The following is a 15,316-nucleotide window of genomic DNA, read 5'->3' as shown; positions in this document are numbered from 1 at the left end:
TGAACTATCTTTCATAAATATATATTAAATGCAAAAAACTAGATTAATACTATTTTAAGATTGAACAATTAAGCACCCATGCTGGGAAATGTGTGTTCAACCTCAATTTTCACAAGCTTTCCACTGCCCCTTTTCATATATGCATTAAGAAAACCCTTAAATAAACATGTGTGTTCGAGAACACCCTGTGATCTTACAATTAAATACTTAAATGGGCACAGTTAAGATTGTGCATTCAATTTAAAAGTCTGCATTTCCTGACTTTTGCGTGGTTAATTGTTCATCCTTAATACTGCATGTGGCAACTTTTTTGTATCTGCATAATTTCACCAGGACTAAGGTGCAGTCTGATCTATGCAAATATAAAACAATACTAGTCTTGGTTGAAAATCTATAACAAACATTTAAAGTTCTAAGAGCAAAAATAATATAGTACATAGATGTGTATTGGGTGTCAAATCCTTATTTTTATATACATTTCTGAGATGGCCAGAGGCACTCAGGCTTCAATTTTATGGTTAGAAATACACCCAAAACATGCATAACACATCAGAGCAGCATATTCCTTGCTGGATTACTGCTTACACAATAGTGATGTACACATTTATGTATGTTTGTAAAGTATAACTGTATGCTGCGCGCGCACACACTTTTTACATCTTTGTAAGTAGAATTTCATATGGTGAAATGCTGTTTTCGGACATCTCTTTCCAACAGAACATCATTGTAATCAAAATTAATTGGACAAAGTAGTTTTCCAAAATAAAACTCCGATCTGAAAGGGATGTTTGAACATTTGGAGATCTCTGTTTAGATGCTGACATGAATATATGTGACCGGATGCACTGAGAGTCTGGATTTATGGTTCACATATGTGCCTAACAAAAGCAATCTCTTCAATAAAAGCATTGTTTCTCATGCTAAGTCTACCTTAGTTTCTAATGTCATCTCAAAGGAATGTTAGAATCTGGGACAGTTTTCTACCCAGATTCTAGAGTCTGTTCTTTAACTCACTGATATCTGAATTATTGTCACCCCTTTTAAGGCCCTGTGACTCATTTTTGGGAAAAGAAAAAAAAAAGCTGCATATCTGATAGGAAAGTTTCCTGTTCATTCTGTTTAAAAGACCCTTACATTTTGTGGTACCTCATCAGGGAAGAGACTCTTTTCTCCCGCAACACACTATATTAAAACTCCAGGATCTCACTGTAGCATCACCAGTTCAACTACTGTAGTAAATTTGATTTCAGGCATCCTTGAGCATGATATTCCTTTATCTGAATTGTCTCTTATTTATCATACAGCTTGATATGAACATTTAGACCCCTGGTACAATTCTACAGGAGTCATTAAAGGCTTGATCCTGGATAGCACAGAATCTTGTTCATAAGCATAAGTTAAAAAGCAATGAGTAGGACAGGACTTGGAAGGGAATTCAACCTTGGTTGTTAAATTACCCCGCCACCTAGCATGATTAAGGCTCAAGAGGGAAGTGTGAATATGTACCATATTACCATGTTGAGGACTGGACCTGTGCACTCTGCATCCATGCTTTGCCTCCTTCTATTAAACTGCAGCTTTGTGAACAAAGGACTGAGCATGCTATATAGGCAGGAGACTCACTATCACTCTGCACAGGGGAATATGTCTAATGCTTTACACTGACTTACATCTGTGAGTAGCCATCCCTCCATTTGTACTAGAGCACAACAACCTTGGACAGTGTTTGCTGGATCAAAGGCTAGAGAGTCAACATGTAACCCAGATATCACACAACAATATTAAAGATACCACAGCTGTCTTGAGTAAGGAAATAGCAAAATGGGTCTCATACAATGGGATAGTCAGTGTGGGAAATTATTATTTTCTTTTTAAAACCAATAAAACTCCTAGATATAAAATCCTCCACTTAAAATCTACCTACAGGAATAATACTGCACTGAACTCTTTTCTTTCTGCACACAGGACTGCGAGCCCTGAACAGCACCGATTGCAGATCCCACCCCACAGAGCGTTGGGATCAGTTAAACACAACAACTGGAGAGAAGATGCCAAAGCTCCAGTGATCCTAATACATCAAAAGCCTGTAGGCTTCTGAAAATAGCCAGGTGTATACAGCATTCGCATGCCCACTCTCAGAGCGGCAAGACCCCAATGTTCTATGGGATTCAAACTGGTGAAGGGATCCAAATGTAGCAGGACCACTGAGCTGTGGAGCAATAAGCTTCAACAGCACCAAATGCGAGGACAAAATAGATGCTGCAACAGGGGACAATGACATGCTAACACTCAAGGTGCTGCCTAACCCCCATCTTGACTTTGCTGAAAGTGCCCAGTCACAGAAGCCACCAAAGGCAAAAACTTCCCCATCTCTGAGAGATGCAACTAAGGCATAAGGGCAGCGAAGGAGCTCCTAGGCTCTCAGCCCCCTGCTGAGCCATAGAGGATTAGGGGAAGGTCTCCACCCAGCACAAAGTTCCCCAATGCAAATTAAATGAAAATTCCTTTTTCATTCACAATTAAAATGATAAATGGGGGTAATTCCGTGAAATCACATTGAACAACAACCCATATGTTTAATCCCATGCTCTTTCACAGCATATGGTAGGAATCAGGACAAGTTTATTTCTGCAACTGAAAAAGACAAATATAAACTAGAAAAAGGCCTAAACTAACCAGAATTCTATAAAACTTGAGTGTATTTGGATCCAGGGCTTTTTTTATTCAGACCTGTCTCTTGTATAAACTATTAAATGTACAAGGAAGGGAACTTACACAACTCAGGGGAACGCCTCTTCAAAGGATGGGGACAAAATGTGTTTTTACAATACTTGAGCAGACTCAGAGCTTGGGCAGCAGGAGAGAGAATATATTACAAATGAGCAAAACAAAAGTTACAGTTTACAAGTGTATGCAGTGTTGTTGGAGTCATGTTGATCCCAGGATATTAGAGAGATAAGGTGGGAGAGGTAATATCTTTTATAGGACCAACTTCTTTTGGTGGAAGAGCTTGTCTCTCTCCTTCAGCTCCGTGTAAGCTCGAAAGCTTGTTTCCCTCACCAACAGAAGTTGGTCCAGTAAAAGATATTACCTCACCCACCTTGTCTCTCTAGTTTACAAAAGTAACATTTCACCCATGAAATGTCCTAGTGGGATGAATGTAATTCATACTTTGCAAAAGGCAGCTTTTGACATTTTTAAATAATTATACGAAAACAATGCAACACTGGGATATGCATGCATCCCACATACTCAGATACTAGCGATGACAGGCTACTGCCCTTAGATGAGTGGATATGTAACATACCCACTGTAATATTGAATGGAATTACCTGCACCAATGGAACTATCATCAACTAGTCAGATTCCAGCTTTCAAAAGGCTGATTTTTAGAAATAAATTAATTGTTCTCATCTTCCAAGCAACAATAGCAATGTTATTTTACATCTTACAACTTACCAAGCTAACACATACGTACCATTTATTCACTAAGTGTAAAATTCACCCTTGCACACGGGGCCAATACAATACCCATGCATTACTTTATCCCTCAAAGAGCACTTAAATGGGACATAAGTGGTGAACTGGGCTTGAGCAGGGCCTCCGCTTGGGAGTACAGCTTATGTTATATAGAGATGGAAAAATGTTGCTCTGCCTTACATAAAAACTTAGGAGTGGGCCCTCATGTACGTGGAGCAGGTTTTGATCCTTAGATTGTGAACTTCTTGGGACCAATATCCTATTACATGTCTATAAAGCATAATTGATATATTTAATATTAACCCACTGATTATGTAAACAACTGATTGCAACACTATCTGCCAGTCTGATATGAAAAATTGCTATAGTATTAAAAAAATTCTCCATGAAAGACCATAAAAGGAAAAAACACGGAAGTTACCATTTGAAAATGTGGAGACAAATGAATTTTGCCAAAACCCAGAACAATTTTTAGCAAGAGGGAAGAGTCTATATTTTAATAACTTTTTCATTAGGAATTTGACATCAGATGAGCAATATTTTCCACTTATAATGAGAGAGGACACATATGGCAGGTATACACTCTTCCTGATTTTTCTCTGTATTAGAGCCTTTTTAGAGCTAATTTCTGGAGCACAGTGTTCTAGGCACTCATCATGATCCCTAGGTATTTAACAGCCCATTAACTACTTATCTAAAAATGCTGTCATTTTGGTAAGAATATTGATCGATAAAATAGAATGAAATGTGACAAAAGTTGTAAAGTTTTTAAATGGCTCATTCGGGATCACCACACACCTCACAAGGGACTGAGTATCCAAATAAGTGACTTTAAGAACTTGGAACAGGCAAACATTTTGTTCATCACATAGTTTACAGAAATGCTTTTACAGTAAACTTTGAGAGAAAGCTTTAAAGCATTGTTATTGGTATAACTGTTCACAAAGTATCCCTTCACTTGTAAAGATGCATTGTCTAAATTACCCTGAGACATGGTCATTAGGAGAATCCAAGTTTAAAGAAGAAAAGAACAGAAAAAATTAGTACCATTAAAACTCAGTTTTTATTATCAGAGGGGTAGCCGAGTTAGTCTGAATCTGTAAAAAGCAACAGAGGGAGTTGCATCTGAAGAAGTGAGGTTCTTAACCACGAAAGCTTATGCTCCCAATACTTCTGTTAGTCTTAAAGGTGCCACAGGACCCTCTGTCAGTTTTTATTCTTTCACTTTATGTATTTATCTTTATAATATACCTCTCCTTGCCACTCTCTCTTTTCCTACTAGCTGTTCCTCTTTACTTTCTTCCTTTTGTCCCTCTGCTCACTTCTTCTGCACCCCACTTTTTCCTCTCTGGATAGAAAACATGCTCAGAGGTTTTTGTATGAACAATGGGCAAACCTCATTGTAAAAAGAATGGGGGGAAACCCTAAACAATAATATCTGCATGTGCCAAGTAAAAGCTGCCACCTGACAAAAATGAAGGAGTAGTTAGAATTGTTAGGATTTTTTTTTAATCTTTACAGCATAACATGAGAAAGTCTCTATGGACCATCATTGCACTGAGCCAAAAACTGGAAAATATATGAAACGATTTGTGACGGAATCTCCTAAAATCCATGTAAACATGTTCTATGATCAAACAGTATCTGCAGATATGCATACTCTTGCCCAGGCACTCTGAACTGCACAAATGAGGTGTGAAGGAATACCACAAAACATTAAGACTGACAATTTTCATAATGATGGTACTTGGGAAAATAACTTAGTTGCCCTAAAGGCATTTTGGCTCAACTGTTTGTAGTTTTGTTTCCTTCCAATTCTCACTTGTGTTTGAGACTTCAATATATCTAAACTCTATGAGTGTGTGAATTCAAGTTCCCTAGTGGGATTTTTTCAGATGGTTGCATTTTGCAACTAGGTTTTGAAACAGATCAATAGATCTATTTGTCTAGTTGTTCCTAAGGGTACCAGTCCTCCAGTAGGAACCAAGAGACACCAGTTGAATAATGCTAATGGAGTCTATTAGAATTTATACTAGAAAAGACAGCATAAATTGCTCCTTTTGGAGAGGAAAAAGTGTATACCGTCGGTACACGCAAACACTTTTCAGATGAAAGAACAGGAGGACTTGTGGCACCTTAGAGACTAACGCATTTATTTGAGCATAAGCTTTCGTGGGCTACAGCCCACTTCTTCGGATGCATAGAATGGAACATAGATTGAGGAGATATATATATACACATACAGAGAGCATGAAAAGGTGGGAGTTGTCTTACCAACTCTGAGAGGCCAATTAAGTAAGAGAAAAAACTTTTGAAGTGATAATCAAGATAGCCCAGTACAGACAGTTTGATAAGAATTGTGAGTACTTACATGGGGAGATAGATTCAAATGTTTGTAATGGCTCAGCCATTCCCAGTCTCTATTTAAGCCTAAATTGATTGTATCTAATTTGCATATCAATTCAAGCTCAGCAATTTCTCATTAGAGTCTGTTTTTGAAACTTTTTTGTTGCAAAATTGCCACCCGCAGGTCTGTCACTGAATGACCAGACAGGTTAAAAAAACTCCCTGACAAAGCACAGGAACAAATCTGTACAGACACATGCCTAGAACCCTGACCAGGGGTATTCTATTTGCTACCAAAGATCCATAAACCTGGAAATCCTGGACGCCCCATCATCTCAGGCATTGGCACCCTAACATCAGGATTGTCTAGCTATGTGGAATCTCTCCTCAGGCCCTATGCTACCAGCACTCCCAGCTATCTTCGAGATACCACTGACTTCCTGAGAAAACTACAATCCACCAGTGATCTTCCAGAAAACACCATCATGGCCACTATGTAGGTAGAAGCACTCTACACCAATATTCCACACGAAGATGGACTACAAGCTATCATGAATAGCATCCCCGATAATGTCACAGCTAACCTCGCGGCTGAACTTTGTGACTTTGTCCTCACCCACAACTATTTCACATTTGGGGACAATATATACCTTCAAGTCAGCGGCACTGCTATGGGTACCTGAATGGCCCCACAGTATGCCAACATTTTCATGGCTGACTTCGAACAACGCTTCCTTAGCTCTCGTCCCCTAATGCCCCTACTCTACTTACGCTACATTGATGACATCTTCATCATCTGGACCCATGGAAAAGAAGCCCTTAAGGAATCCCACCATCAACCTCAGCCTAGATCAATCCACACAAGCGGTCCATTTCCTTGACACTACTGTGCTAATAAATGATGGTCACATAAATACCACCCTGTACCGGAAACCTACTGACCGCTATACTTACCTACATGCCTCCAGCTTCCATCCAGGACACACCACACGATCCATTGTCTACAGCCAAGCTCTAAGATACAACCCCATTTGCTCCAATCCCTCAGACAGAGACAAGCACCTACAAGATCTCTATCAAGCATTCTTAAAACTACAATACCCACCTGCTGAAGTGAAAAAAACAGACTGACAGGGCCAGACGAGAACCCAGAAGTCACCTCCTACAAGACAGGCCCAACAAAGAAAATAACAGAACACCACTAGCTGTCACCTTCAGCCCCCAACTAAAACCTCTCCAGCGCATCATCAAAAATCTACAACCTATCCTGAAAGATGATCCCTCACTCTCACAGATCTTGGGAGACAGACCTGTCCTCGCTTACAGACAACCCGCCAACCTGAAGCAAATACTCACCTCAACCACACATCACTGAACAAAAACACTGACCCAGGAACCTATCCTTGGAACAAAGCCCGATGCCAACTCTGCCCACATATCTATTCAAATGATATCATCATAGGACCTAATCACATCAGCCAGGCCATCAGGGGCTCGTTCACCTGCACATCTACCAATATGATATATGCCATCATGTGCCAGCAATGCCCCTCTGCCATGTACATTGGCCAAACTGGACAGTCTCTACGCAAAAGAATTAATGGTCACAAATCTGACATCAGGAATCATAACGTTCAAAAACCAGTAGGAGAACACTTTAACCTGTCTGGTCATTCAATGACAGACCTGCGGGTGGCAATTTTGCAACAAAAAAGCTTGAAAAACAGACTACAGCGAGAAACTGCTGAGCTTGAATTGATATGCAAATTAGATACAATCAACTTAGGCTTGAATAGAGACTGGGAATGGCTGAGCCATTACAAACATTGAATCTATCTCCCCATGTAAGTATTCTCACACTTCTTATCAAACTGCCTGTACTGGACTATCTTGATTATCCCTTCAAAAGCTTTTTTTCCCTCTTACTTAATTGGCCTCTTAGAGTTGGTAAGACAACTCCCACCTTTTCATGCTCTCTGTATGTGTATATATATCTCCTCAATATATGTTCCATTCTATGCATCCGAAGAAGTGGGCAGTAGCTCACGAAAGCTTATGCTGAAATAAATTTGTTAGTCTCTAAGGTGCCACAAATACTCCTGTTCTTTTTGCGGATACAGACTAACATGGCTGCTACTCTGAAACTTTTCAGATGTTGAACATTCTTCTTTTAATGTAACTATTTTACATTGTTGTGTATATATATACATATATATATATAAAACCAGCTAATCAAGCCAATATAAAACTATTTTTAAAAGGCAAGTCCTGAATCTTGTAGGTCTTACAAGTATGATTTTTTTTTTAAATGCTTCATCAAGGTGCTTGCAACTGGCTTCTACGCTGCAGCATTTGGATGGCCTCATAGTTGTCCAGGTGAGTCTACATCACAAACGCCTGAGCTGAGGGTGATAAAAATATCAACTGAACTTGTGCATGTGGCTTTGAGCCCAGCTAGCATTCCACAACCTCTTCCCAGTTTCTTAACCTGCATCCACTTTCGACCTGCAGCATCCTTCTCCAATTGGCTGACTGAATAAAGAATAAACAACCCAAGTTGGATAAAAGCTCCCATTGTAGGCTTTCCAGTCAACACCTAGCAGGCCTTCAAAGCTGAGGTCTTCACAAGCTTTTGCAAGCTGAAATGTGCGATGTACTGGTTCTATGTGTTTGATATTGCTCACTAACAACTGGTCCTCAGAGAGGTAATGGAGCCTCCTGCTACTGCCAAGCTTACTCTGATAGCCTTTAACTTAAACCTTTCTTCAAGCTGAAGGATCATTGTTCTAGTCCTAGCTATGCAGGAATGTGTGAGAGAGTTCATTACTTGCAGGAAGACTAAATGCTAAAATTCTGGCTCCTGAAAACAAAATAATCCTTATATGTATCTATATTGTTAATCAAAATTATAATTATTATTTTACACGCATAGCTACTGCATAAATCTTATTCCAATTCTCATTAAATGAAAAAGATACTACAATACTCTACACTGGTGCAAAATATTACATTTTACAATAGTGATAATCCAGTATTTTGGGTAGTTGCTATAGAATACTGCTATATATATTTACAAGAGATCCCACTGCGTGTTTTTCATGTAAGGTCTTCACACAATGGTGCCTTTTCCAGTAATATTTCTAAGGACTTATGTTTCATTTAATACAGCTGGGAAAAATATACTTTCATATGTGGAGGCAGCTCATGACATTATCTTGTTTTTTCCCCTTCTGTGCCCTACTTTACTGATTAGTAACTTAATTCTATTAGTGGTCAGTCAGCCCCAGCGTCCTTACAAACAGCACTTTCTGTCACCCAGATTTTGCATTTAGATTAATTTCATGTCAGCACCATTTCATACTAATTCACTAAAGCTAAAAAGATTGATTTTGGTTTTATTTGCAAGGAAAGGATTTTCTGGGTTAAGTCAAATTTATTTTTGTCCATTTAATTTTTTTTAACATATTGTAGAGTTTGGAAGCATTACCTTTTTGTTTTAGAAGCAACACTCTGTTCAGAAAATATGAACTTGTCCTTATAACACATCAAGTTAATTTAAGGGTTATCTACACAAAAATTCTCCAGGTTTCCTTCAGCTTTCCTCATAAAAGCTCCAAAAATGCTTCACCAACTAGATACACACTATAGGTAGCATACTACACAACTGTGCAAGAAGGGGAAACTATATAGTCAGGACATGATGCTAAACCGCTACTCTTAAAAAAGTATCCTGGGATCTTTAATATCTATGTAGAATAGACAAGACATTGTTTTTAATGGTCGTGTCTGAAAGACTCCTACACGCTGCGAAGTGCATAGTACCTAATTTATCTAACTCAGAAGGATGAAGTGCTGAATAGACCCTGTTGGGATGTGAAGCTCTGGTAGGAAATATAGACAAACCCAACCCTTAGCTCACTAAACCATCCCCTTCCAGTTTAGGATAAACAACTGAGTGCAAAACGTTTCTTAATATATAATGTAAAGTATGAACTAATATTCTTGTGTGTCAACTAGTAAACTGCAAACATAAGAGGAATGGGTAGATGGAGATGGTTAACTTCATTGGCATCGGCAGTTATGGTGCCTCCTGTGACAAATGTGACAATATCCTGGAAAAACCTTGCTGAATTAGGTTTAAGTATTTTAGGAGTTAATTGTATTAAAAATGAAAATGTGTATGTACTATTACTCAAACTCAAAGACTTTCAGGTCAGAAGGGACCATTATGATCATCTAGTCTGACCTCCTGCACAACGTTGAGGGATTGTATGTAATTCCAAGGGGGAGGGGGACTACAGCTCTCCAGGAACTAAGACCACTGTGAGGTGATTAGGCAAATTCACTCAGGTAAAACACTCCAGAGAGCTACTACCATCTGGAGAGAATATTACATATACTGGTTCAAACTGGATTCTCAAGGGAGCAACAGAAAAAGAAAGGCTATTTGACCAAAAATCCTGAGTTAAAACTGATTCCGGGCCTTCTTTCTGATACAGCAAACAGACAGGACCTCTAGTGCAAAGGGGTCCCCATCCTTAGGGAAGGGTTGGAAGGCCTTTGGCCCACTCAGACCCCATAAGACTTGGGGGCTGGTTCTGAGCAGAAGCTGTGATGAACTTGTGATCACAGGAAAATACCTTGGTAGGGTCTGAAGGACTATTCACCAGCCAGAGCCCTTGTTAGAGTCAGGGGGTGATCTCTGGTAAACTCATTAGCATGAATTTAAGTTTTTATTGTTTTTAAATGTGTTTTCTCTGTAATGAATCTTTCTTTGACCTTAAAAATAAAAGTGCTTGCTCTGAAAGAACTGCATAGTAAGTTATAACTGTTGACAATTACATTCTCTATCTCTGGGAGAGAAGCGAAGCAGGCCTGCTTTGGCAGCCTGGCCTTTGGGGAATAATGATGTAAGCAGGAACTATTCAGCCTGAAAGTACCCTGGTCAGAAGGGAGAGAAACGTGTGTCTCTAGCCAAGAGAGATGATAGCTAAGGAGCTGGGAACCTAGAGTTGGTGCCCTTGCTAGACCATGGAGGGGGAATACAAGTGCAGCTGACCTGAACTGTGATACCTCCCATTTCCAGTGGCAATGAGACACATTCTGAAATTTTGATCTTAAGTACTGAGCTACAGTGAAGTTCATTAAGTCAACCCATTATACACGGCATATAGAGAAAAGCAAGTGAAGTCCTATAGCGAGCCAGATATCACATATGATGCCATCACACATGGTTACATGTTATTTGCTAACCTTTTGACACTGGGATTTTAACTTCCCTATTCTGTGCACTATTTCAGAGTTCTTCAGTGCTCACTGCCAGCAGCTCTGGACTCCTCAGTGTCAAGAGGTCAATGATTCAGCATATATCTAGAGAGTAATATTGACCCTAGGTATATTTTTATTTTTTCCCTTTGATCATCCTTACATTTGACTGTATTTCAGTAAATTATCCATGTAGTTTTTATTTTGACAGCTCTCTTTACAGCAGTAAAACAAAATGTGTGCATTGCAAATGGCAAAGATTCAAATTTCAGTTATGTTTATCCAAAATAGCACTGAACTGCTTCTGTACTTATGCTATACTGCCTACAGCCTTACGGAAGGGAAGACAGATGGGATGAATTTAGCAGGGAAACAGCTGTGGCTTGAAGAAGAGACAAGCAAAAGTTTTGCTATCAGGCTTCATTATGTATCAAGGTACCAGTAAAATGTGTATCCGTAAGGCAGCCAAAAAAGTGTTTTTCATTTGACTAGTGATAATTACCTTTTCTCAACAGCTGACAATGTTCTAAATAGCATTAAATAGGTATAATAATTAAGCAATAAGACAAGACAAGCAGTGCCTTGCTGGGGATTATTGCTCGCCTCGGGTGTGTTGTGAGGCATGGGGCTGAAGAGTGAGTGACTCCAGCCACTTGAGAAATGCAATAATCCCCCAGAAATGCACTGCCTGAAGTGTATTACTGCTATTACAAATGGAAATTTAAAGAGGGCAAAATTTAAAACACATTTTCTCTGGATTTTATTGACATAGGGATGACATTGAGAAAGCCAATGAGAAAATTCCATTTGTATCCAGCCTTTTAAAGCCATTTCCCAGTGATACATAGGCCTCATTTCAGCTCGCTTGTGCATTTTATTTATAGAACTCAGGTGTGATGCATATTTGAATGAATGGGTATTTGTGTAAATTGACTAATACATTTGCAACATGGTACAGCAAATAACAATAGCTCTCATGGCAGCAACAGTTAAGGTTACAAGACAATTTTAATTAGACTCCTCTTTTTGTTTTTTAGCTCATGTGTTTCCAAATATGTATCCGTGGAGCTGTCCATGCTTGGCATCAATCCATAGGTGAACTTTTTTATTTTTGAAAGTTGGAAAAAAATTGTTCAACCATTGAGTTATCCAACCAGAATAACCACATTTAGGAAAAAAAGAAGAAGAATTTTTGTATATGGATTACTTAAAAAGGCTGATATTTAAAGGCTAAATTCATGCTGGTATGGGTGAGTGCAGCATTGTTACGATCAACAGAGTTACACCAGCTTATATCAGCAGTGAAGTGACCATAAATCATCAAGAATTGGTACTCTCTGTGGATAAGTTGTGGCTGTTTGAAAAACAATCTTTAAAAATGACAATGCTATTAATTAAATGGCTACTATGCATGCACACTAAAATGTTGTACTAAGGTTTAGGCTACACAGTGGCTGTCACTATTTGTTGGAACTACGGGCCTGATCTTGGAGGTGGTCAGTATCCCTGACTTCCACTGAGTTCAGAGTACTAAACCCTGCTCAGGATCAGGACCTAGGCAACTATACACAGTAGCCTGGCTTTGAGTATATTTATAGTGGGGTAACAGAGATTAGAATCTGATTTGAGTTTAAAACTGACACATTTTTCAAATCTCAGTTCCTTCCCCAAACACATGCACTTATTTTGTTTTTCAACAACAAAAATTAAGTGAACAAATCTAGATTAATGCATTAACCTCTCCCATTGTTTCCACATTTCCCATCCCTGCCTTAATTTAAGACCAAATCATGCAAGGTAATGAGCATCTACAACGTTCCCTTAGATATACAGGAATTGCAGATCCTTAACATCTCTCATGATTTGGCCCTTAGCGCATACCTCCTGGAGTCTTTGCTTCAGGGTGACTTCTCCTATAAGGTCTGAAAGATCACACCCTTACACTATCATCTCCTTGGGTCAGGATATTGTCTTATCAGAGCAACATTAACTCTTATGCATTGTAGGTCTCTACTCTAATTAGTCTTTAAAATGTATATCGCTCTTTTTAGAGAACATTCAGAGGTAGTTGACAAAAATAATTAGAGCCATGGAAAGACTTTCATATGGAGAGAGATTGAACATAACAGGATGGTTTACTTTAGAAAAGAGATGAACAAGAGGGGGCGTGATAAAAGGTATAATATGAATGATACAGAGAAGACAGTCTGGGCACATCTGTTTGCCCAATCTCATAATACAAAAACAATGGGATGTTCAATTAAATGGAAAGGCCCCAAACCTAAAAAATTATAAAAAGATTCAAAAAACAAAATAAAAACACACTATTAGCTTGCCCGTGGAACTCACTGGCCCAAGATCCAGTTGAAGCCCACTGCACAGTAGAATTCAAAAAAGGGGACAGTTATATCATTAACAAGAACTGCTACCATCACATTCAATAGGAGCAGTATTGAGCCCAGCAGAATCAAACTATCATGATTATTAGAAGGAAAAAACCTCTTCCAAAGCCTTGCAAAATTCTACTCCTTTGTTGCTGGGAAAGTAAATCATCATTAGTTTCAGGTCCCTCCCCTCATGATGATCATTTTGGTAATGGGTAGATGCATAGATTTTGGGCTGATAAATTTTCACGACAGTTTGCAAGGCTGTTTTAGCGGTACTCGTCTATCCTCATTTTAAGTTCTCCATTATAGGAAAACTGCAAATTTAAACAGCCTAAGCCTAAAATCTCAAAGAGGTGTATAAAAACAGCAAAAGCAAATTTGCTACTGCTTAAAGAAGTTTGCCAAATGGATTGGTAGTTAGATTTTATTACTATTGTGAGTGCACGTAAGGCCAATCAAAGATCCCAATTATGGTTAAATACCCAAAGTAGATATTTGCTACTGAACTGCTGCATAGTATCAGCCTCTGGTTGGTATTTGTAAACATCTTATTTTATATCCTGAAATATCAAAGGAATACAACACAGAAAACTGAACTTTAAACACACAGATGCAATCACAATATGGAATGAAGAAAATTAGGTGACTATAATTAAGTCAAGGTCTTAAATGCTCAAATTTTTAGAAAGAACAGGAGTACTTGTGGCACCTTAGAGACTAACGCATTTATTTGAGCATAAGCTTTTGTGGGCTACAGCCCACTTCATCGGATGCATAGACTGGAACATATAGTAAAGAGATATATATACACATACAGAGAACTTGAAAAGGTGGGAGTAGCCCTACCAACTCTAAGAGACTAATTAATTAAGATGAGCAATTATCAACAGGAGTCTAAAGTATCAAGAAGGTGGGTTTTCCTTTTCTTAAATGTAGGGAAGAAAATATATACTCACCCCAACCTGCTCAAAATTGTTGAATGCTCTGCCTTTGAGGTGGGAGGGTTTGCCTTCCAGGGCAATCTATTTTGAAAAGACTGTGCCCCTGGATTGCTCTATTTTCTTTGTACATTTGAGATCTTTAGCAAGTGCCTGAAGTGAATGAGTTGTTTTTGTTATTGCTATTGCTATTACTTACACAATTTTATTTATATGGGCCTGCTAGGATATGGTTACTATGACATGTTGATCCAGACCATTCATTTCTTGGCTGAACATCTTGGGCATATGCTTCTCCCACACATATGACAAAATGGAGGTCCATGAATACCAATCTAACCATTTTCAGCTAAACACCCTGACAAGGCCGAGTGGTTCAGAGACAAGATCACAGTGGTTAAAGGATGTTGGTATGGCTGAGGCAGAAATTAGTAGGCATGCTTTCTTTCACATGGTGGTTCATAACTCTTATCCGTTTGATACCATGACAAGGGGCCCCATTCTCATCACTACAAACGGCTCATTACGATGGAACAGACCTCTGGGAGCTTTTCCTACTACAACTGAATAGGATTTAATTGCAGTGCTCCGAGTGCACCTCTAGTGATATCTGTCTACTCCAGCCCCTCTGGAGGAATCTGTTTCGGGACACACATTTCTAGGACTTGGCATGCCAAACAACAGACTCTTGTTTGGGCTGTCAAGAGCATCATCTTCCCTATTTCTGTAGTAAGAACAGTCTGGGGAAGGCCTTCATCAACGTTAGATTAATGTTTAGAACCCTATTAACCAACAATTGTGCTGGTTGCAGAAAGTGATAAGGACAGCCTGGGTGATGCACTACACTCTCTTAAATATAGCACTTATTTCAGGGCTTGCTATGTTTCTGGACAGTCAAAA

The 15,316-nt window shown here is 38.9% G+C and overlaps 2 protein-coding genes across 10 annotated transcripts in view; one reads left to right on the top strand and one right to left on the bottom strand.

Annotated features, from left to right (window-relative positions):
* AKT3 (AKT serine/threonine kinase 3) overlaps nucleotides 1-5,829 on the top strand; it is a 303,148-nt gene extending 297,319 nt beyond the window's left edge. Inside the window, exon 13 of the mRNA XM_065589153.1 lies at nucleotides 1,966-5,829. Within this exon, the coding sequence (XP_065445225.1) occupies nucleotides 1,966-1,967 (2 nt within the window). The 3' untranslated portion in view covers nucleotides 1,968-5,829. The remainder of the gene's footprint in view (nucleotides 1-1,965) is intronic.
* The window catches only part of SDCCAG8 (SHH signaling and ciliogenesis regulator SDCCAG8), a 208,088-nt gene that overhangs the window by 89,369 nt on the left and 103,403 nt on the right, over nucleotides 1-15,316 (bottom strand). The window lies entirely within an intron of this gene.

This window comes from Chrysemys picta, chromosome 3 (assembly GCF_011386835.1).
Source record: "Chrysemys picta bellii isolate R12L10 chromosome 3, ASM1138683v2, whole genome shotgun sequence".
In the NCBI taxonomy this organism is placed as follows: domain Eukaryota; kingdom Metazoa; phylum Chordata; order Testudines; family Emydidae; genus Chrysemys; species Chrysemys picta.
The sequence above is the reverse complement of the archived record's forward strand: the minus strand, read 5'-3'. Positions and strand labels throughout refer to the sequence as shown.